Source organism: Panthera onca, chromosome D4, assembly GCF_046562875.1.
Source record: "Panthera onca isolate mPanOnc1 chromosome D4, mPanOnc1 haplotype 2, whole genome shotgun sequence".
In the NCBI taxonomy this organism is placed as follows: domain Eukaryota; kingdom Metazoa; phylum Chordata; class Mammalia; order Carnivora; family Felidae; genus Panthera; species Panthera onca.
In genome coordinates, this window is record NC_138351.1 from 86,177,259 (window position 1) to 86,192,413 (window position 15,155).

General features: G+C 48.3%; 2 protein-coding genes across 4 annotated transcripts in view; both read left to right on the forward strand.

The window, feature by feature from the left end:
• The window catches only part of ZBTB34 (zinc finger and BTB domain containing 34), a 42,104-nt gene that overhangs the window by 16,243 nt on the left and 10,706 nt on the right, over positions 1-15,155 (forward strand). Inside the window, exons 1-2 of one of the 3 annotated variants that reach the window (XM_060608607.2) lie at positions 3,452-3,544; positions 6,686-6,802. The exons of 1 other annotated variant lie outside the window; for it this stretch is intronic. In XM_060608607.2, coding sequence (XP_060464590.1) covers positions 6,771-6,802 — 32 coding nt within the window. In that variant the 5' untranslated portion in view covers positions 3,452-3,544; positions 6,686-6,770. Of the gene's footprint in view, positions 1-3,439; positions 3,545-6,685; positions 6,803-15,155 lie in introns of those variants that run through there. One more of the 3 variants, XM_060608609.2, reaches the window with a different exon arrangement.
• RALGPS1 (Ral GEF with PH domain and SH3 binding motif 1) overlaps positions 3,461-15,155 on the forward strand; it is a 311,034-nt gene continuing 299,339 nt past the window's right edge. The window contains exon 1 of the mRNA XM_078436478.1: positions 3,461-3,544. The gene's annotated coding sequence lies outside the window, so the exon portion shown is untranslated. The remainder of the gene's footprint in view (positions 3,545-15,155) is intronic.

A 15,155-nucleotide genomic window follows, 5' to 3' on the forward strand; every position in this document is an offset into this window, starting at 1 on the left:
CCAGGCGCCCCGCGTTATATCATTATCTTATTTACCCACGGAAGAGGTGGGTCCCAAAATCCTGTACACAGACACAGAGGCCAGTGCTGAGCAGGATGAGTGTCTTCCCCTGGATCGGATAGGTCATGGAGCTCTGTGGCTGAGAGGGACCTGAGACCTGGATCTGTCTCACTGCTTAGTGACAGCATTCTTCTGCCTAGTCTTGGCTGTGGGAAGGGAGTATGAATCGTAGCCCACGGGCCAGTCACCACTGAATAGATGAAGAAGAGAGATTCAGAGGGGTGAACCAACTACCTGGCCCCTATCACACAGGCAGGGAAGATGAGAGGAGTCTCTAAGGAAGAGTGCTCTTCCTGGACTGGGTGGAATACTGACACTACTCTGCAGAGGTGGCCAGGTGGAAGGAACCCTGATCCTCTGAGATGTTCTAAGAAGTCAGTGGACATCTTGGGACTATTTGGAGAGACAGATGCCCCCTGCTGGCCCAAAACGACTTAGGTAGTGAGGCATTTGGAAGGGACGTACCAATGGGTCCTGGTGAGGGGAGCAAGAATGAGGTAACTCCAAATAATTCATACAGTTTTTTTGTTTTATTTATTTTTAATATATTTTTTAAAGTTTATTTATTTTGAGAGCGAGAGAGAGGGAAGGGGGAGAGATAATCCTAAGGAGGCTCTGCACCCTTAGTCTGTGAAGCCTGATGCTGGGCTCCAAATCACACTGTGAGATCAAGACTTGAACTGAAGTAGGATGCTTAACCGAGTAAACCACCCAGGTTCCCCCTTTTTTAAATTTGAGAGAGAGAGAGGGAGAATATCTTAAGCAGTTTCCACACTCAGCATGGAGCCTGATTCAGGGCTCCCACGATCCTGGGATCATGACCTAAGCCGAAATCAAGAGTTGGACGCTCAACTGACTGAGCCACCCAGGGACCCTGGAGGTTTTATTTTATTTTATTTTAAGATTTTATTTTTAAGTAATCTCTATACCCAGCATGGGGCTTGAACTCACACCCCCAAGATCAAGAGTCACATGTTCCACCAATGGAGCCAGCCAGGTGCCCCCAAACTCTGGGGATTTTGAAGTGGGCCAGAGCCACATAGCATAGCCTGATTTCTGACAGAAAGGGTCTCCTTGTAGGAAACAGAAGAGGGAGAGGCTGGGATCTGATAACTTGGCTATCTTGACTCATCAAGTGCTCAGGAATCTGGAATAGGTGAGAAGTGGAGGTCCAGGAGCATCTGTCCTAGGAAGGGAGAAGAGGAAAGAAGGGGAAGGGACTTCATTTACAAGTACTTCACACACCATTTCCACTGACATGTGACATGGAGGGGGAGGCTGGGAGATGTGTTTCAGCCATGTGCCTCAGAAGAGGGGAAGGCAGAACACAGATATTAGCAAACACCAGCTGTCACTGTCACAAATGCTGACCCCCATGATGGCAGAACCACTCTGACCGGATGGAAGGTTAACGCCAGACTTTGATGAGACGTGAATTTGATCGCTTCATAAACACTGCCGGCAAAACTGGGAAACTGTGGAGTGCTTTAATGTACTTCATTTTAATATGAAGCCCATACATAACCCTCTAGACTCTTTTTATTTCAAATGGGCTAAAAAATCATTTTTAAAATGCCACCAAGATTATGTGAAAGTCGAAACGCATACACTCCAATTGTGGAGGAGTGACAATTTTCTAACTAAAATAAATTAGTAAGGGTTATGACACATAATCAGCCAAATGACAAAAATAAAAGCAGGGCACTGGAAAAATATATGAGTTTAGTGGCCCAAGTAGGTGGGGGCATAAAAATAAATGTGTGAGGGGAATACCCAGTGTCCACTGGACAGATGGCCAGTAACTTTGAGACACATGGCAAAAAGGTTAAACACTTAGGAACATTTTAGTCTTTATGGTCCTTAATGGCGTGCAAATACTGTATTATAGCCAAGAAGACGACCCCAACTCTTACCAATAAAGTGGGCAAAAATCAGTTAAAATGATGAGGCCTACAGCTGGTGTGACGGGAAACAGGAACTCACTCATGTGGGCTTTGTGAGTCAGCCCAGTGGTCCTGAGGAAACCTGGCCCTGACAAGATGATGCATTCCTGTGCCCTGGCGTTCACTGATCTCACTCTTGGGGACAGATCTCAAGGAAATAGCTCAAGAGGAATAGTAATTAGAGAGCATGACTGTCTGCCCAGGTGCCTGCAGTTAGGAACTGGTTACCTAAAATTCTGTGTTTGGAATATTCTGTTGCCATAAGAAGTTCCTGTCTGGAGTCAGAGAGAGAGGGGAGCTCATCCCAAATCTGCCACTTAGCTGTGTGACTTTAGATATGTCACTCAACCTCTCTGAGCCTCCGTTCCCTCCTGGATAACACGGGGATAAAAACAGATTGCTACCCCTTGGGGTTGTGTATTAAAGGAGATAGTGTCTATAAAGTGTCAACACAGTGCCCTGCACAGACCGCTTAACAAAGGGCAGCTGTTGTTACTGGAAGGTGACTGCTTGGTCGATCTCAGAGAAAGAGGTCCTGTTTGCAAGGGATGAAGTGGCATCAGGAAGTCTCAGCTTTGTATCTTTAAGAGCTGGCATCTGGACTTCTGGTTTGTTTGTTTTTTCACGAAGTCAGAAAAGGGAAAATAAACCTCTGCCACTACTACTCAGGAGTCCACCAAAATGCAAAGGGGGTAGACCTCTTCACACGGGGGTAAATTCGCCTGAAGCAGAGGAAAATGCCGGCCGGGCTCGCACTTGAAGCAGAGTGGGGTCAACCCTGGGGTGTCTCCAAGGATTTGGAAATGCACATTTTTTGAGGCCTGCTCTGCGACACGGGTTTTATAAACCCAAGTTCGAAGTTTTTATCTCCCGCTTTGGTGGGGGCGGGGGGGGGGGAGAGTAGGTAATCTGCCCAAGGTCACACGTTAAGTGACCCGGTATGACTGGTCCCCAGGCTGGTGCTGGTAACCACTGCACCTTACTGCCTTCAGCTGTCCTGCCGAGCGCGGCTCGGGGGACGGGAAGGCACCCGAAGGGCTGCGGGATCGAGGGTCTCGGAAAGGGAGAGCTGAGCTGAGGGTGGTCGCAGGCTCCCTGTGGTGGCAGGTCGAGGGTCCTGGCCTACCCGTTCCTCTCCGGGAGCCCCGGGGCGCGCCCCACTGCAGAGTCCTCCTCCCACCAGCAGGGGGCGCCGAGGAGCATGCGGGCGGGAGGTCGTGGGGCGCAGAACCGCCGCCGCTCCCTTTCGGAGTTGACATCAAGGCCGCCGCTCGCCCGCGCGCCCGCGGCGAGGCTCCGGGACGCGGCCGAGACGGGATCCGGGCCCCGGAGCTCCCCGGCAGAGGCCAGTCCCACCGCGCCACCACCCCCGTCCAAGGCTGCCCGGAAGCGCTGGCGCCGAGGGGGCGGGGCCGGGAAGCGCTTCCGGGGGCGGGGGGCGCGGGCTGGGGCGGCAGCCGGAGCGGCGGGGACGGGCCTGGCGCCGGCGGCGGCGGAGGGGGCGCCGCGGGCGGGCGATGTGAGCGCGGCGCTCTCGGCAGGTGAGGCGCGGCGGCCGGGGGCGGCGGGTGGCGGGCGGCGGCCGAGGCGCGGGCGGAGCCGGCGGGGTGGGGGGCAGCAGCCCTCGGCCGCTGTCCGGCTCCCTCTGGGCGCGGCGGGGCGGGAGCGTCCGCGCCTGGTCAGTCCGGCGGGTGGGCGGGTGGCGCGGGCTGGAGCCGAGGCCGGGCGGGGTCGGGAGGCCCGGGCACCTGCTCCGGCCAGGCGCGCGCCCCGGAGGGGCCAGTCGTGCTCGGCCCTGGAGTCCGGGCGCCTCCGGCGGGGCCGAGGGTCGCGCTCGGCCAGCTGACCCGGGCTCCCCAGCCTCCGCCCCGGGCGTCTCGGGATCCCCTGCTTCCGGGCCCCTCGCTCTCAGGGGCGCTCCCCTTTTGTACCGGGAGGCCGGATGGTTGAGTGCCCTGAAGGGCCTGGCCGGGCCGCGGGGTCGGCCCTGCTGGCGGCTGTAGCGGAGCCCCTGCCCCACGCCACCGCCTTTCTTCAGGTAAACAGGCGGCGGCGCGTCCTGCTTGGCCCTAGACGTCTCCATGGTCACTCTCGCCCTCAGTCGGTCTTCACATTAAGGAGGGCCGGGCTGGGGTTGGCCTCGGGCTGTAAACACTGCCCTTCTCGGTTAGGCGGCTGTGCTTTAGGCGGCACTAGTCTGGGAGTTGTCTTGAGGCTTTCAGCAAGCCATTTCCGCGCTGGGCCTCAGTTTCCCCATCTGATCAGTGAGGGTTTTAGATTAGCTCTCTAAAGACCCCTGTAGCTTTACCGTTCTGTCTGTGTCTGAAATTGGAAGGGTTGTCCCTGGTTCAAGATACTGGGCAGTTTCACTGAAGACTTTTTGCAAATGTGGACTTTTTAGCCACTTAATGCACTTGGTTTCGGACAGGCTTTAAAATGATTCCAAGACGCGTTTGGAAACCTTACCTTAATATTTCATCCCTTGCTTTTGTCCCTAGGAGTAGTCAGTCACATCCCGCTGAGTTTTTGCATGCAAAATTTTTTTTGTTGTTTATATTTGCCCATTTTCTCTTTGTTCCTTAGTCCAGGCCCTCTTTGCTTCACATCTGGATTATTGCAACAGCTTCTTAGTTGGTCTGTGACTTCAGAAGTCCCCCGCCTCCCCCCTCCTTCCTTTATGCTAATGCCAAACTTAATATAGGAAGTCAGAGAGTTGAGTGCTTGCTTGATTATTAAATGTCAAGATGCTGTTCCATATGGTGGGGGAAAGTAGTGGAAGACCCACAGCCTCCAAGCAGCTTTACCCTAGGTGCTGACACTTTACCTGTGAAAAGGTAATTGATGAGACAGGGCTGTATGCCATAGAATTAAGAGGAAGGAGAGATGGAGGTCACTAGAGGCTGAGTGGTCAGGGAAGGCTTAGCGAGGAGGCAGGATTTGAGCTGGCTGTTAAAGGATGAGTAGGATTCAGCTAGGAAAAGAGGAGTTGGGCCCAGTGATCTGATGGAGTTAGTGAATAGACGAGTCTCCTTGTAGATAAGTGTTCATCTAGGAAGGCAATAGGAGGAAAGATTGGTTGAGGCTTGTTCCTGAAAGAACTTGAACACTAGGCCCACATTGAAGCTATTTGAAAGGCAGTGGTGAGCAGCAGGAGACTCGGGTGGTTTGTGATGATTTGCAGGAGGGGAAAGGAGACGCTAGGGGCCAGAACAGCTAAGGGGCCACGGCATTGAGTAGTGTCCTCTTGTCTGCCACATTGTGTCCAGCCATTGCCCACCCTGTCTTTTCAGGACTCTACTTGGTTTGGCTCCCCCTCACCTCCCGGCACCTTATGGCACCTTATTCCTTGCTTCTCCTTCTCCGTCTGTGCTCTGCAGAACCAAGTTTATGACTGCCTCTAGGGCTTTGCTCCTGTTGTTTCCCCCTTCTGAAGTCCTGGCCTCCTTTTTCTTCTCTGTGTAAATTCTCCATTTCACTTCCTTCAAGCCCTGCTGAAGATCTACTTCCTCCAGAGGGTGTTCCTGACTGCCCTACCCCCATGCCTTTGTGGCACTCAGAATCTAAATCGCAGGATTCTGCATTTGTTCCTTGGTTTTTGAACTTGTGCTTGTACCAGCTGGAGTGGGAGTTCTTGTGAGGGCATTGTGTCTTCATACTTGACGCGGAGCCCTGGTGGTATCTAATGCTGTGGCCAGACTTTTATAATAGGTGCTCAAACATTTCCTGATTCTTGTTGGTAAACGACTCTTTAAAAACATTGTGATTCCCCTCCTTTTTAAAGGGGAATCTGTTATTAGTTATTAGCTTTCTCTGTTGTATATTAACTTATGTGTAATGCTGCCATTCGGATGTTTTTGGCTTTCGTTCTTTTTTTTTTTTTAAGTGTATTTATATACTTAGAGAGAGAGCTCAAGGGAGCGGGGAGGGGCAGAGAGAGAGGGAGAGAGAGAATCCCAAGCAAACTCCAAGCCTCCAGCGCAGAGCCCCACGCAGTGAAACCATGAAATCATGACCTGAGCGGAAACCAGGAGTCTGACGCTTAACCGACTGAGCCACCCAGGTGACCCGGGTTTTCATTCTGAGAGTGCAGATAGCGTGAAACGAATCTTTGAAAGATTAAAAAGTTTACTCTTGATTATAGGAAAGAAAAAAGCCATGTAATTCTTCTGTTGGAGACTGTTGGGAAAGAACGTAAGCTTTGAAACAAGATAGGCCTGGATTTGAATCCCAACAAGGCTACTTACCATCTCTGTGAACTTGGGTAATTTGTATAATGTCTCTGAGCCTCTCTGTCTTCTCATCTCTAGTGTGGGGATAATAAAATCCATCTGATAGAGTTGCTATGAGTTTTAAAATGGATAAAATAAAAATGAAGGAGGTAGAGTTTGTGGCTCCTATTAACTGTTTAATACATTTTCATTACCGCCACCATCACTGTCATCATCATTACGCGTAAATCTATCAAGGTGGAGAAATGATAGGCTGCTGAACCTCAGCTGCTCTGAGCTGTGAATTTTTGCATGTTTCTGGACCCTCTCCGTCGAAGCACTCGTTGATGTCAGTATCCTGAATCTAGAATGCTATCATTATGTTTTATTCCCATTACTTTTCATGTTACTTTGGTTTAAATCCTGCTTCATGTTTTTCAGACTTCTTCATTGTACCCATTTAATGTTTTATAGCTGACTGCTGAATTTAGCTTAGTGAAGGCCATCAACTGAATGCAGTTTAATTTCTAATGGTTATTTTCTGGTTGATATTGATGGCATGGAAAACCTCACGGAAGAAAGCGATTCAAGGTGAGCTTTTCTAACACTTCTGTCCTCAGAGGCGGGTCTTCCTGTGTTTCCTAGGTCCAGTGTCCTGGGAAATGCCAGCAGTAAGCAGATAAGATGCCACTTTTGAGCTCTTGGCCTTAAGAAAGCTTACTCATTGCTGTACGTGAAACACGTCTTTCTCATTTGTGATGAATTAATTAAACATCTATTTGCCTACTTCATAGAAGTAGAAAGATGTTGTTGGATATAGTGGACATGACGCAGAGAAATGGCTGCAGACTACTCAAAGTACAACGCTGTAAACCCTTAATTATCGTTATGCCAGTGTAACGATACATCTTTAAATGAGAATTCCCGTTCCACTCAAAGTTGATCCGTAAGGGTCCAGTACCGCTACAAACCCTGTATCTCACCAGCGTGCCTGGATTAAAGCCATACTCTTACAGGAGATAAGGTTTCCCCCTCGGGAGACTGACAATTCAGGTTCAAATCCTGGCTCAGCAGTCCTTAGTGACCTTGGGAAAGGTTCTTGGTCCCTCTGAGTTTGTTCCCTTCCCTGGAGGATGGGGTGGGCCGCACTATCTCTCAGAAAGGTGTCAGGAATGTTCAGTGAGGAGGTACGGGCTTACGAAGCCTTCCCCGCAGTAGGAGTATGACTGTTCATCCTTGACATTCATTGCAGGTGAGGTTAAAGAGGCCATCCCTCCCCTGCTCGGACAGCTCAGAAGAAGCTTCTGATGTTTTGCCTTGACTGCAAGACAAACCCCACTGTCAAACCAAGCCGTACTCTCAGAATTAGTGTAACTGAGCAGACTTGGAGAATGTTAACGCCTTGGTAGGAAATCTAACAGTTTGGATAAAAATGTTCTTTCAGGCTCACATGAATTAATGCAGTAAGAACTCTAGACTTGTTTTCTTTTAAATTAGGATGAGTGCTTCATGAATATCCATCACGGAATGCCATTTTATTTATTTTTTTCGTGCATTGGGTTTCAGCAGCACCAGAATGTTTTATGCAGCCCTGGTGTTATTCGGCTGGTGCTTTCTAAAGGATTAGATTGTAATTCATGACAGCTCAAGTTTAGTTTTGATCTAGACCCAGGCAGAAATACCTAGAAAAGTTATTTTTATATAGTTGTTACTGCTGTTACCATGCCTGCTGTCCCTAGTGCTTCCATCTGTGGTCTTTTTCGTGACTTTTTGTATGGAATGGAAATTAGGGATCTTAGGTCTTCAGTGCCTGGTAGAGGAAGCCTAGATTGGTTTGTGGCTCCGATTCCAGCAAGTGACTGAATCCCGCAGGTGCAGATCTGGGTTTGGAATTGTGAGCATCTCGATTGAGAATAATGGTATCTCCTGGTGCCTTAAATAACTTCCAGATTTGTAACCTTGCCTTCTTTCCTTAGCAGCGTCACTGGGTATTTTTAAATGAGAGAGTTTGTGGGTTAGATGGGAATGAGCCACCTTGGTAGATGCCACCTTGGTAGATTTCACCTGTACCTCTTGGGTCTTCAGCAGGAAGAGTTGAGGGCTGGGGGTGTAGTGATGGCGGCAGCCGGGGATTTTGCGCCACCAGTTTGGTTCAGGTTGAGTCAGCTGACGTGTGCCGAGAGCCTCTCTCTGCCACACACTGTGCTGGGCTCACATAGTCCCTGCCCTCTGGTCACCGCCGCGAATGTGAGCTCAGTGGCACATTCCCAGTTGCTCATGCGCTTTTGTTCCAGTTGCCATTATGGGGAAACACTTCGAGAGCTTTACCCACGAATGTTGTAGAGGAGATCGGGAGGCCCATGTGGGTGTTTGCCCAGATGGCATCTAAGCATCCTGTCTCCTCTCTAGGCTCTCTTCTGAACGGGTTAGCCGTGCCGGAAGATGACACTAGTCTAGGTCCCGGTTTTCATTGTGCAGTTTCCTCACAGCTTGACAAAAGGCATGATGCAGAATTTCATTAATGAAGTGATGTGCTGAGGAGAGGGCTGAGTGTGTGGGGTACCTCGTTCTCCAGACCATGTTACGGCACCCCTTTCATAGGAGCAAACAGCAAAACGTTTCTGCTCTCAGCTAAACTTTTTTCTGTTTTCTCTCCCTCAGTAACCTCCTCTTACCACGTCAGGCCTCGGTACAATTTTTGGTTCCTTCCAGATCGGTATCTGATGTTTCTGTGCAGCTGCACACCCCTACTTCCCACTACCTGTCAGACAGCTCTATGCAGATGCCCAGAGGGCAGCCCGAACTCCTTGTTTGGGGCTGGACCCACTTGCCTCCTAGGACAGTTGGCGTCCGTCAGTCTCCAAGTCCTGTTGAGTCCTTCTTTGGACTCATGTTCGAGTTGGCTGCTGCCAGAATTCAGTTTGGGTTCTCTAGTGTTCAGGCCCTTCACCTTCCAACAGTGGTTGTCGTCTGTGCTGTGTCACCCCTCAAACCCGGGTCCTGGCCACTACCCCAGACACCCCACATTTCACTCCTATGTTCCCCGCTCCTGCCATCCCTTCTGTTTGAAGTGTTCTTTCTGTTTCTATTTGAAATACAAAGCCCTGTTCACATATTACAAATACCAGGAAGCTTTCCTTTGTTCCGTTTTGATTTTTTGTAAAGTCTTTTTGGTCAGAAGTAATCAGCTTGTCATTATTCCTCATAGCTCTCGGGTTCTGCCTCTATAATTGTCTTCTTGATACACTAATTATCCACTTGCAGCCTATCTTTCTCTTTCTCTAGATTCTTTGGTTTACAAAATTATATATTTTTAGGTAGACTCTTACACATGTCTTAAAAAAAACTTTTAGTGAGAATAATACAGCTATGTGATAAAACATTCGAGAAGTATAAACTGAAGCCTGTTTCCCTTCCCTTTCCCCACTCCTTAGTCCTCATTCCCAAAGTCACCGACGCCAAGTTTCACGTGATTTCCTTCCAGAGCAGATACAGCAGTGTATATTTATTCTTTTAAGAAAAGTACACGAAGGGGCGCCTGGGTTTACTCAGTTGGTTAAGCGGCTGACTCTTGATTTTGGTTCAGGTCATGACCTCATGGTTCCTGAGTTCGAGCCCCACATTGGGTTCTGTGCTGACAGTGCAGAACTTGCTTGGGATTCTCTCTCTCTCCTTCTCTCTGCCCCTCCCCCCCTCGTGCTCTCTTTCTCTCTCTTGAAAAGTAAATAAAAACTTAAAAAAAAAAGTACACGAAAAGAATTGCATGGATGCATACATACTGTTCCATAGCATGCTGGTTCGGGGTAAATAATAAAGTTCTTTTTATATCAAAGCATATCGGTTACCCTTTTTAATAGTTGTGTAGTGTTTCATTGTTGATTTTTTTTTTTAACCAGTCTCCTCTTGATGGATTTTGAAGTTGTTTCCTTTCTCTTTCTTTTTTCTTTGCCTTTTTTTTTTTTCTTTTTCTTTTTTGCTACAGCAAATAAAAATGCTTAGTGCCCATCCTTGTTAACATATATCCTAACATACTTTTGTATGACTTTTGTAGGCTCAATTCATAGCAGTTAATGGTGGACCAAATGGTGAATTCCTTTTACATTCTTCTGGATCTTACCAGGTTCTCTCTCAGGATTACACTTGCCAGTTCTTAAATGTGTGCAGGTCTGATGGGTTACAACTGGTTTCTCATTTTTCCTTGTTTAGTCATGAATAAAGCTGAACATTTTTTCATGTGTTCTTTGGTCATTTGTCTTTTCTTTTTCTGTGCAATGTTAATTCCTTTGCCCCTTCTTCCGTAGGGTTTTCTGTGTCGTCCCAATCTGACTGACTGACAGACAATATAAATTAGGGAATTTGGAAAGTAGCCCTTTGTCAAATGTGCATGTATTTTTCCTCAGTATGTCATTTACTTTTGGTTTTTGCCGAGGGTATTTTTTTGTCACATGTTGGCAGATGTATTCATCTTTGCCTTTGTGGCTTCTGGGATTTCTGTCGTGCTTGGAAAGGCCTTTAAGTCGTTATTATAAATAAATTCATCCATGCTTTTCTCAGTTAATTTTTTGGTGATAATCAAGCCTTATAAAAATATTGCCATAGAACGTAAGAATTAATTCCATTAAATGGAAAATAATGGGACCCTTTTTCCATCCCCTGGTGCTTTATAGGATTGGTAAACGTGCAACACCTTTGAAAACTCGCGCTGCCTCCCTTAGCCATGTTTCCTTCCACGTGAACCTCTAGTGTTGCCGTATCTGAGGACTGTCACTGCCTTTTCCCCCTTTTGCTCAAAGTCGGTGGGAGGAGCGGGGTGAGAGAAGAACAGAGTATCGATTATCGCCAGTATCGTTCACCCCTGTCAGGATCAGTCCTGTCTGCTAGACTGTGGCTTTGCCGTCTTTGCGAAGTGGCTTTTTTTTTCTAAAGCTCCTTCGGGTAAAATGTGTTGGTTCTTAGTGAGCTTTGGAACCGGGATTAGGGAGAAGATTCCCTCGTTTGTTGGATTTCAGAACAGTGCCTTGTCCTGACGCATGGGTGTGGCAAGACTAGACGGTTCTGTAGCTTTTTTGGGTGGGATCTTTAGAGATTTCCAGCAGCGTCACTAACTAAGCCTCGTTGTCTGTGGTCTTGCATCGGATCTTAGTTTTCTTTTCAGACCATGCGTGCATGTCTATCTGTAGGACCCCTCTCCTTTGCTTTTTCCCTCCAGTCTGTGGGAGGGGCTTCCCAGGCTGACTTTGTATGGTGCACAGTGTGGGTGTCCCCCGTGGCTTGTGCCCACAGTGCCTTGCTGTGTAAATGTCCTCCCTTCTCTGGTTGCGCAGTCTGCCTTCACTCCCTGGCGTGGGTCCCTTTTCCCGAACCTGCTCCTTCTCTGCTCCTCATGGTTCTGGCCTGCCCCTGGCCTCGCTGGCCTCACTGCTGTCCTCGGTGCTTGGTCATCCCTGGATAGCCCCTCACGCCGGCTGCTCTGGCTCTTTGAACACCAGTCCCAGTGCTGCTTAGAATGCTATTGAACTTGGGCTGAACCTGTGTCTCGGCAGTGTCTGCTCTGTGACTTTCACCTGTAAACACCAAAAGGGCCAGTTACTTGAGCCTCAGACCAGTGGTTTCTAATTAATTCAGGCGTTAGCATGAAGACAAGTGTTTATTTAAAGGGTAAGGGGCTCTGACCAGGAAAAGCTGTGAAGATGGAAAGCATAATATACTTTAGCCGCCGGGATGCCTGGGACCTCCCCCCACCCCCCCCTCCTTTCCCCCAAAGCCCTTAATCTCTAATCTCTATTGGAGATTCTGCTCTAGGAGGAGGGTGCTGTAGTAAATTGCTAGAGCTGAAATTGGTCACAGGGGACGTGCATTTGTAACTTTGGTGGATATTAATAAAATTCCCCTACTTGGCCGCCTCCATTCCCTTCCTCACAGAAGGAGTAGCAGCCCTTGGCAGCAAGAGGGGGATGCTTGCCACTAGTCCCTGTCCCTTTCCCTGGCCGGCCACCATGCCAGGGCAGGAATGTAACTTGACGCAAGCTTTCTTCTTCGCCTGCCTTTTCCTCAGCTCTTCCTGACTTCTGCTGGTCCTGCTGTTCCCCTCCAGCAAATGAAACACGGATTAGGAATTACTGTGTAGGAAGTCTAGATGGGCAGACTTTGGACCGTCCTGGGACAGTTAGCCTCTTGGAGTCTCAGTTTCCTCATCTCTAAAATAGAGGCGGGGCGCCTGGGTGCTCGGTGGACTGAGCATCCGACTCTTGATTTCAGCTCAGGTCACGATCCCAGGGTGGTGAGATCGAGTCTGTGTCGGGCTCCGCTGGAGCCTGCTTGGGGTTCTCTCTCTCCCTGTCTCTCTGCCCCTTCTCTGCTGTTTCTCTCAAAATAAATAAACTTAAAATAAAATGAAATAAAATAGGGGTAATAGTACTGCCCTCTGCGGGGAGGGCAAGAGGATTCTAGGAAATCATGCAGAGAAGTCCTTTGTGACATGCCTCGTCTTTGTCAAGCATTCAGTGTTAGTTATCGATGATGATGATGGGCTCTCCCAAGGAAGGAAGAAGGCTAAGGGTGTGGGAGGTGGCCAGTGACCCCCTTTTACAGTTGCTGAGGTTAGTGTGGGGGTGGGTGTCAGGACCATCCACCTCAGGTAGTCCTTCCCAGACGCTGTTGAGACCAGTGGCGGTGGCGAAATGTCACCGGCTGACCATGGCAGAGGCTGTGTAGGAGGTGAAAGCTGCTTCCAGGGTGTGAATGTATTGTCTCATTAAAGAAATTGGCCGAGCAGGAGGTGTGTGTGTCTACTGGTTGAATGAGCAGAAGAGGACTGAACAGGTTGAGAAGCTGACAACTTGAACTTCCCAGCGGCCCGCTTCAACTAAGTCCTCATCACATGTGGTTTTTAAAAGAGGTGTTTCACGTTCTTATCCGTTACAAACAAGTGAACAAAACTATTGTTAAAATAAATACTAAAGGTGTCGGCTGTGAGCAACTGTGTGGTGGGAGGAGCTGTTACGGGAGCCGGAGCTGCCGATGAAGCTGATCGAGGTGACAACCTCCCAAAAGCACCGGGACCTGTGGCAGAGCCCATGGGGGAAAAGCCAGTGGGGAGCCTGGCCGGGATTGGTGAAGTCTCGGGCAAGAAGCTGGAGGACAGGGGCTTTGACAAGGCCTATGTGGTCCTTGGCCAGTTCCTGGTGCTAAAGAAAGATGAAGCTCTCTTCCGGAACGGCCGAAGGACACATGCGGGGCCAATGCCAGGAGAGGTGCCACGCCTTCTTATGAGGCTCTCCGGGGAGTCCCCAGCCCCTGGCCCCAGCGTGGAGTCTCCAGAGTTTGCAGCCGCGTGGGGACTCCTCCCCTGTCCTCTACCAAGGAAGAGATTGCTGTTGTACTCCACGTGCAATGTACTCCAAGGTCTTTTGGGGGTTCTCTTCCCTCACCGTTTCAACTTTTTTGGAATTCTCGCTCTTGCATGCATCTCCCTTCTCCTTCCCTGTCAGTTTCATGTCAAGCGTCATGTCAGATGCTTCTCTGAGTGGATTCCCAGCCCTGACCCCACTCCCACCCCCACCTCTGGCCTGTTTTATGCTATTTGGCTCTTTTTTTGGCAAAATAGTCACTGTTGCAAAGGTTTTTAAATCAATAAAATCAGTGGCCTTCAAAAAAAAAAGTATTGATGAAAATGTCCAGCCGGGGGTGCCTGTGTGGCTCAGTCGGTTAAGCATCTGACTTCGGCTCAGGTCGTGATCTCACGGCTCGTCAGTTCAAGCCTCACCTCGGGCTCTGTGCCGACAGCTCAGAACCTGGAGTCTGCTTCGGATTCTGTGTCTCCCTCTCTCTCTGCCCCTCCCCCACTCACTCTCTCTCTTCTCTCAAAAATAAAAACGTTCAAAAATTAAAAAAAAAAAAATGTCCAGCTGATATATGCTTGTGTTTTTTTTTAATTTAAAATAGCAATGCAAATGTCTAGTTTGGGGATGGCTTTTTGCTTAATATAATATGACAGATCTGTGATTAATCTTCTGAATTAAAGAATACTGATTCTGATGTGTTTAGTGAGAGGAATAATCAAATTCATTATTGTCTTCTGAAGCAGCTGCAAACTTAGTCCATGAAAAACTAATATATAAATCACATCTCTGCATTATCAGAAATGAATTTCATTCCCACATCTCTCTGAGTTGGGAGGAATCCGTGTTAAGCCTGTTTCCAATTGCAAGACTGGGAGTCTTATTCGTCTTTGAATTCCCTTTGGTTTTGTGTGTGCGGAAGATCGAGAGTGAATGAATATTTCCTATAAATGTAGAAAAGTAATTTAAATTCCCAGTCAGTATGCGATTTAGTGATTGCAATTAAATGTAATACTTGTAGCACATAAGACAAAAGGCTAATTTCCCTAATTTACAAAGAGCTCTGACAATTCAGTAAAAAATGCAAATACAGGCAACGGATATGAACAGGCAGTTGGAAGACAAACTTAGACAAATTGCCATTAAACGTGAAAATAGATGATCAACCTTATTTATAATTAAATAAAGGCACTTCAGAAGCATGAGATGCCATCTTAAACTCATCAGTCTGGCAAAAGTGAAAAAGTTGAATGCTCATTATTGGTAGGTGGTGGGGGGCGGGGGGAACAGGCACTTCGTGTGCCATTGGTGAGCAAAGCTGCTGCGGCCTTTGGGACATAATTTGGCATGATCAGTTGAAATGAAACCATGATCCTAGCAAAGTCCTCTGCTTGGAGGAAATATCGTGGCTATGTCAATTTTTTCCTGTTTAGGATATCTTTTGAGGCCTGGCTGAGTGCATTGTGACACAGCCTTCCATGTCAGAAGTCAGAAAAGATAATGAAGTAGATGAGTTTGTGCTTCTATGGAAAGATTTTAAGGTATATTAAATACTTCTTTTTTTTTTTTAAAGCAGGGTGCAGGGGCAACTGGGTGGCTCAGTT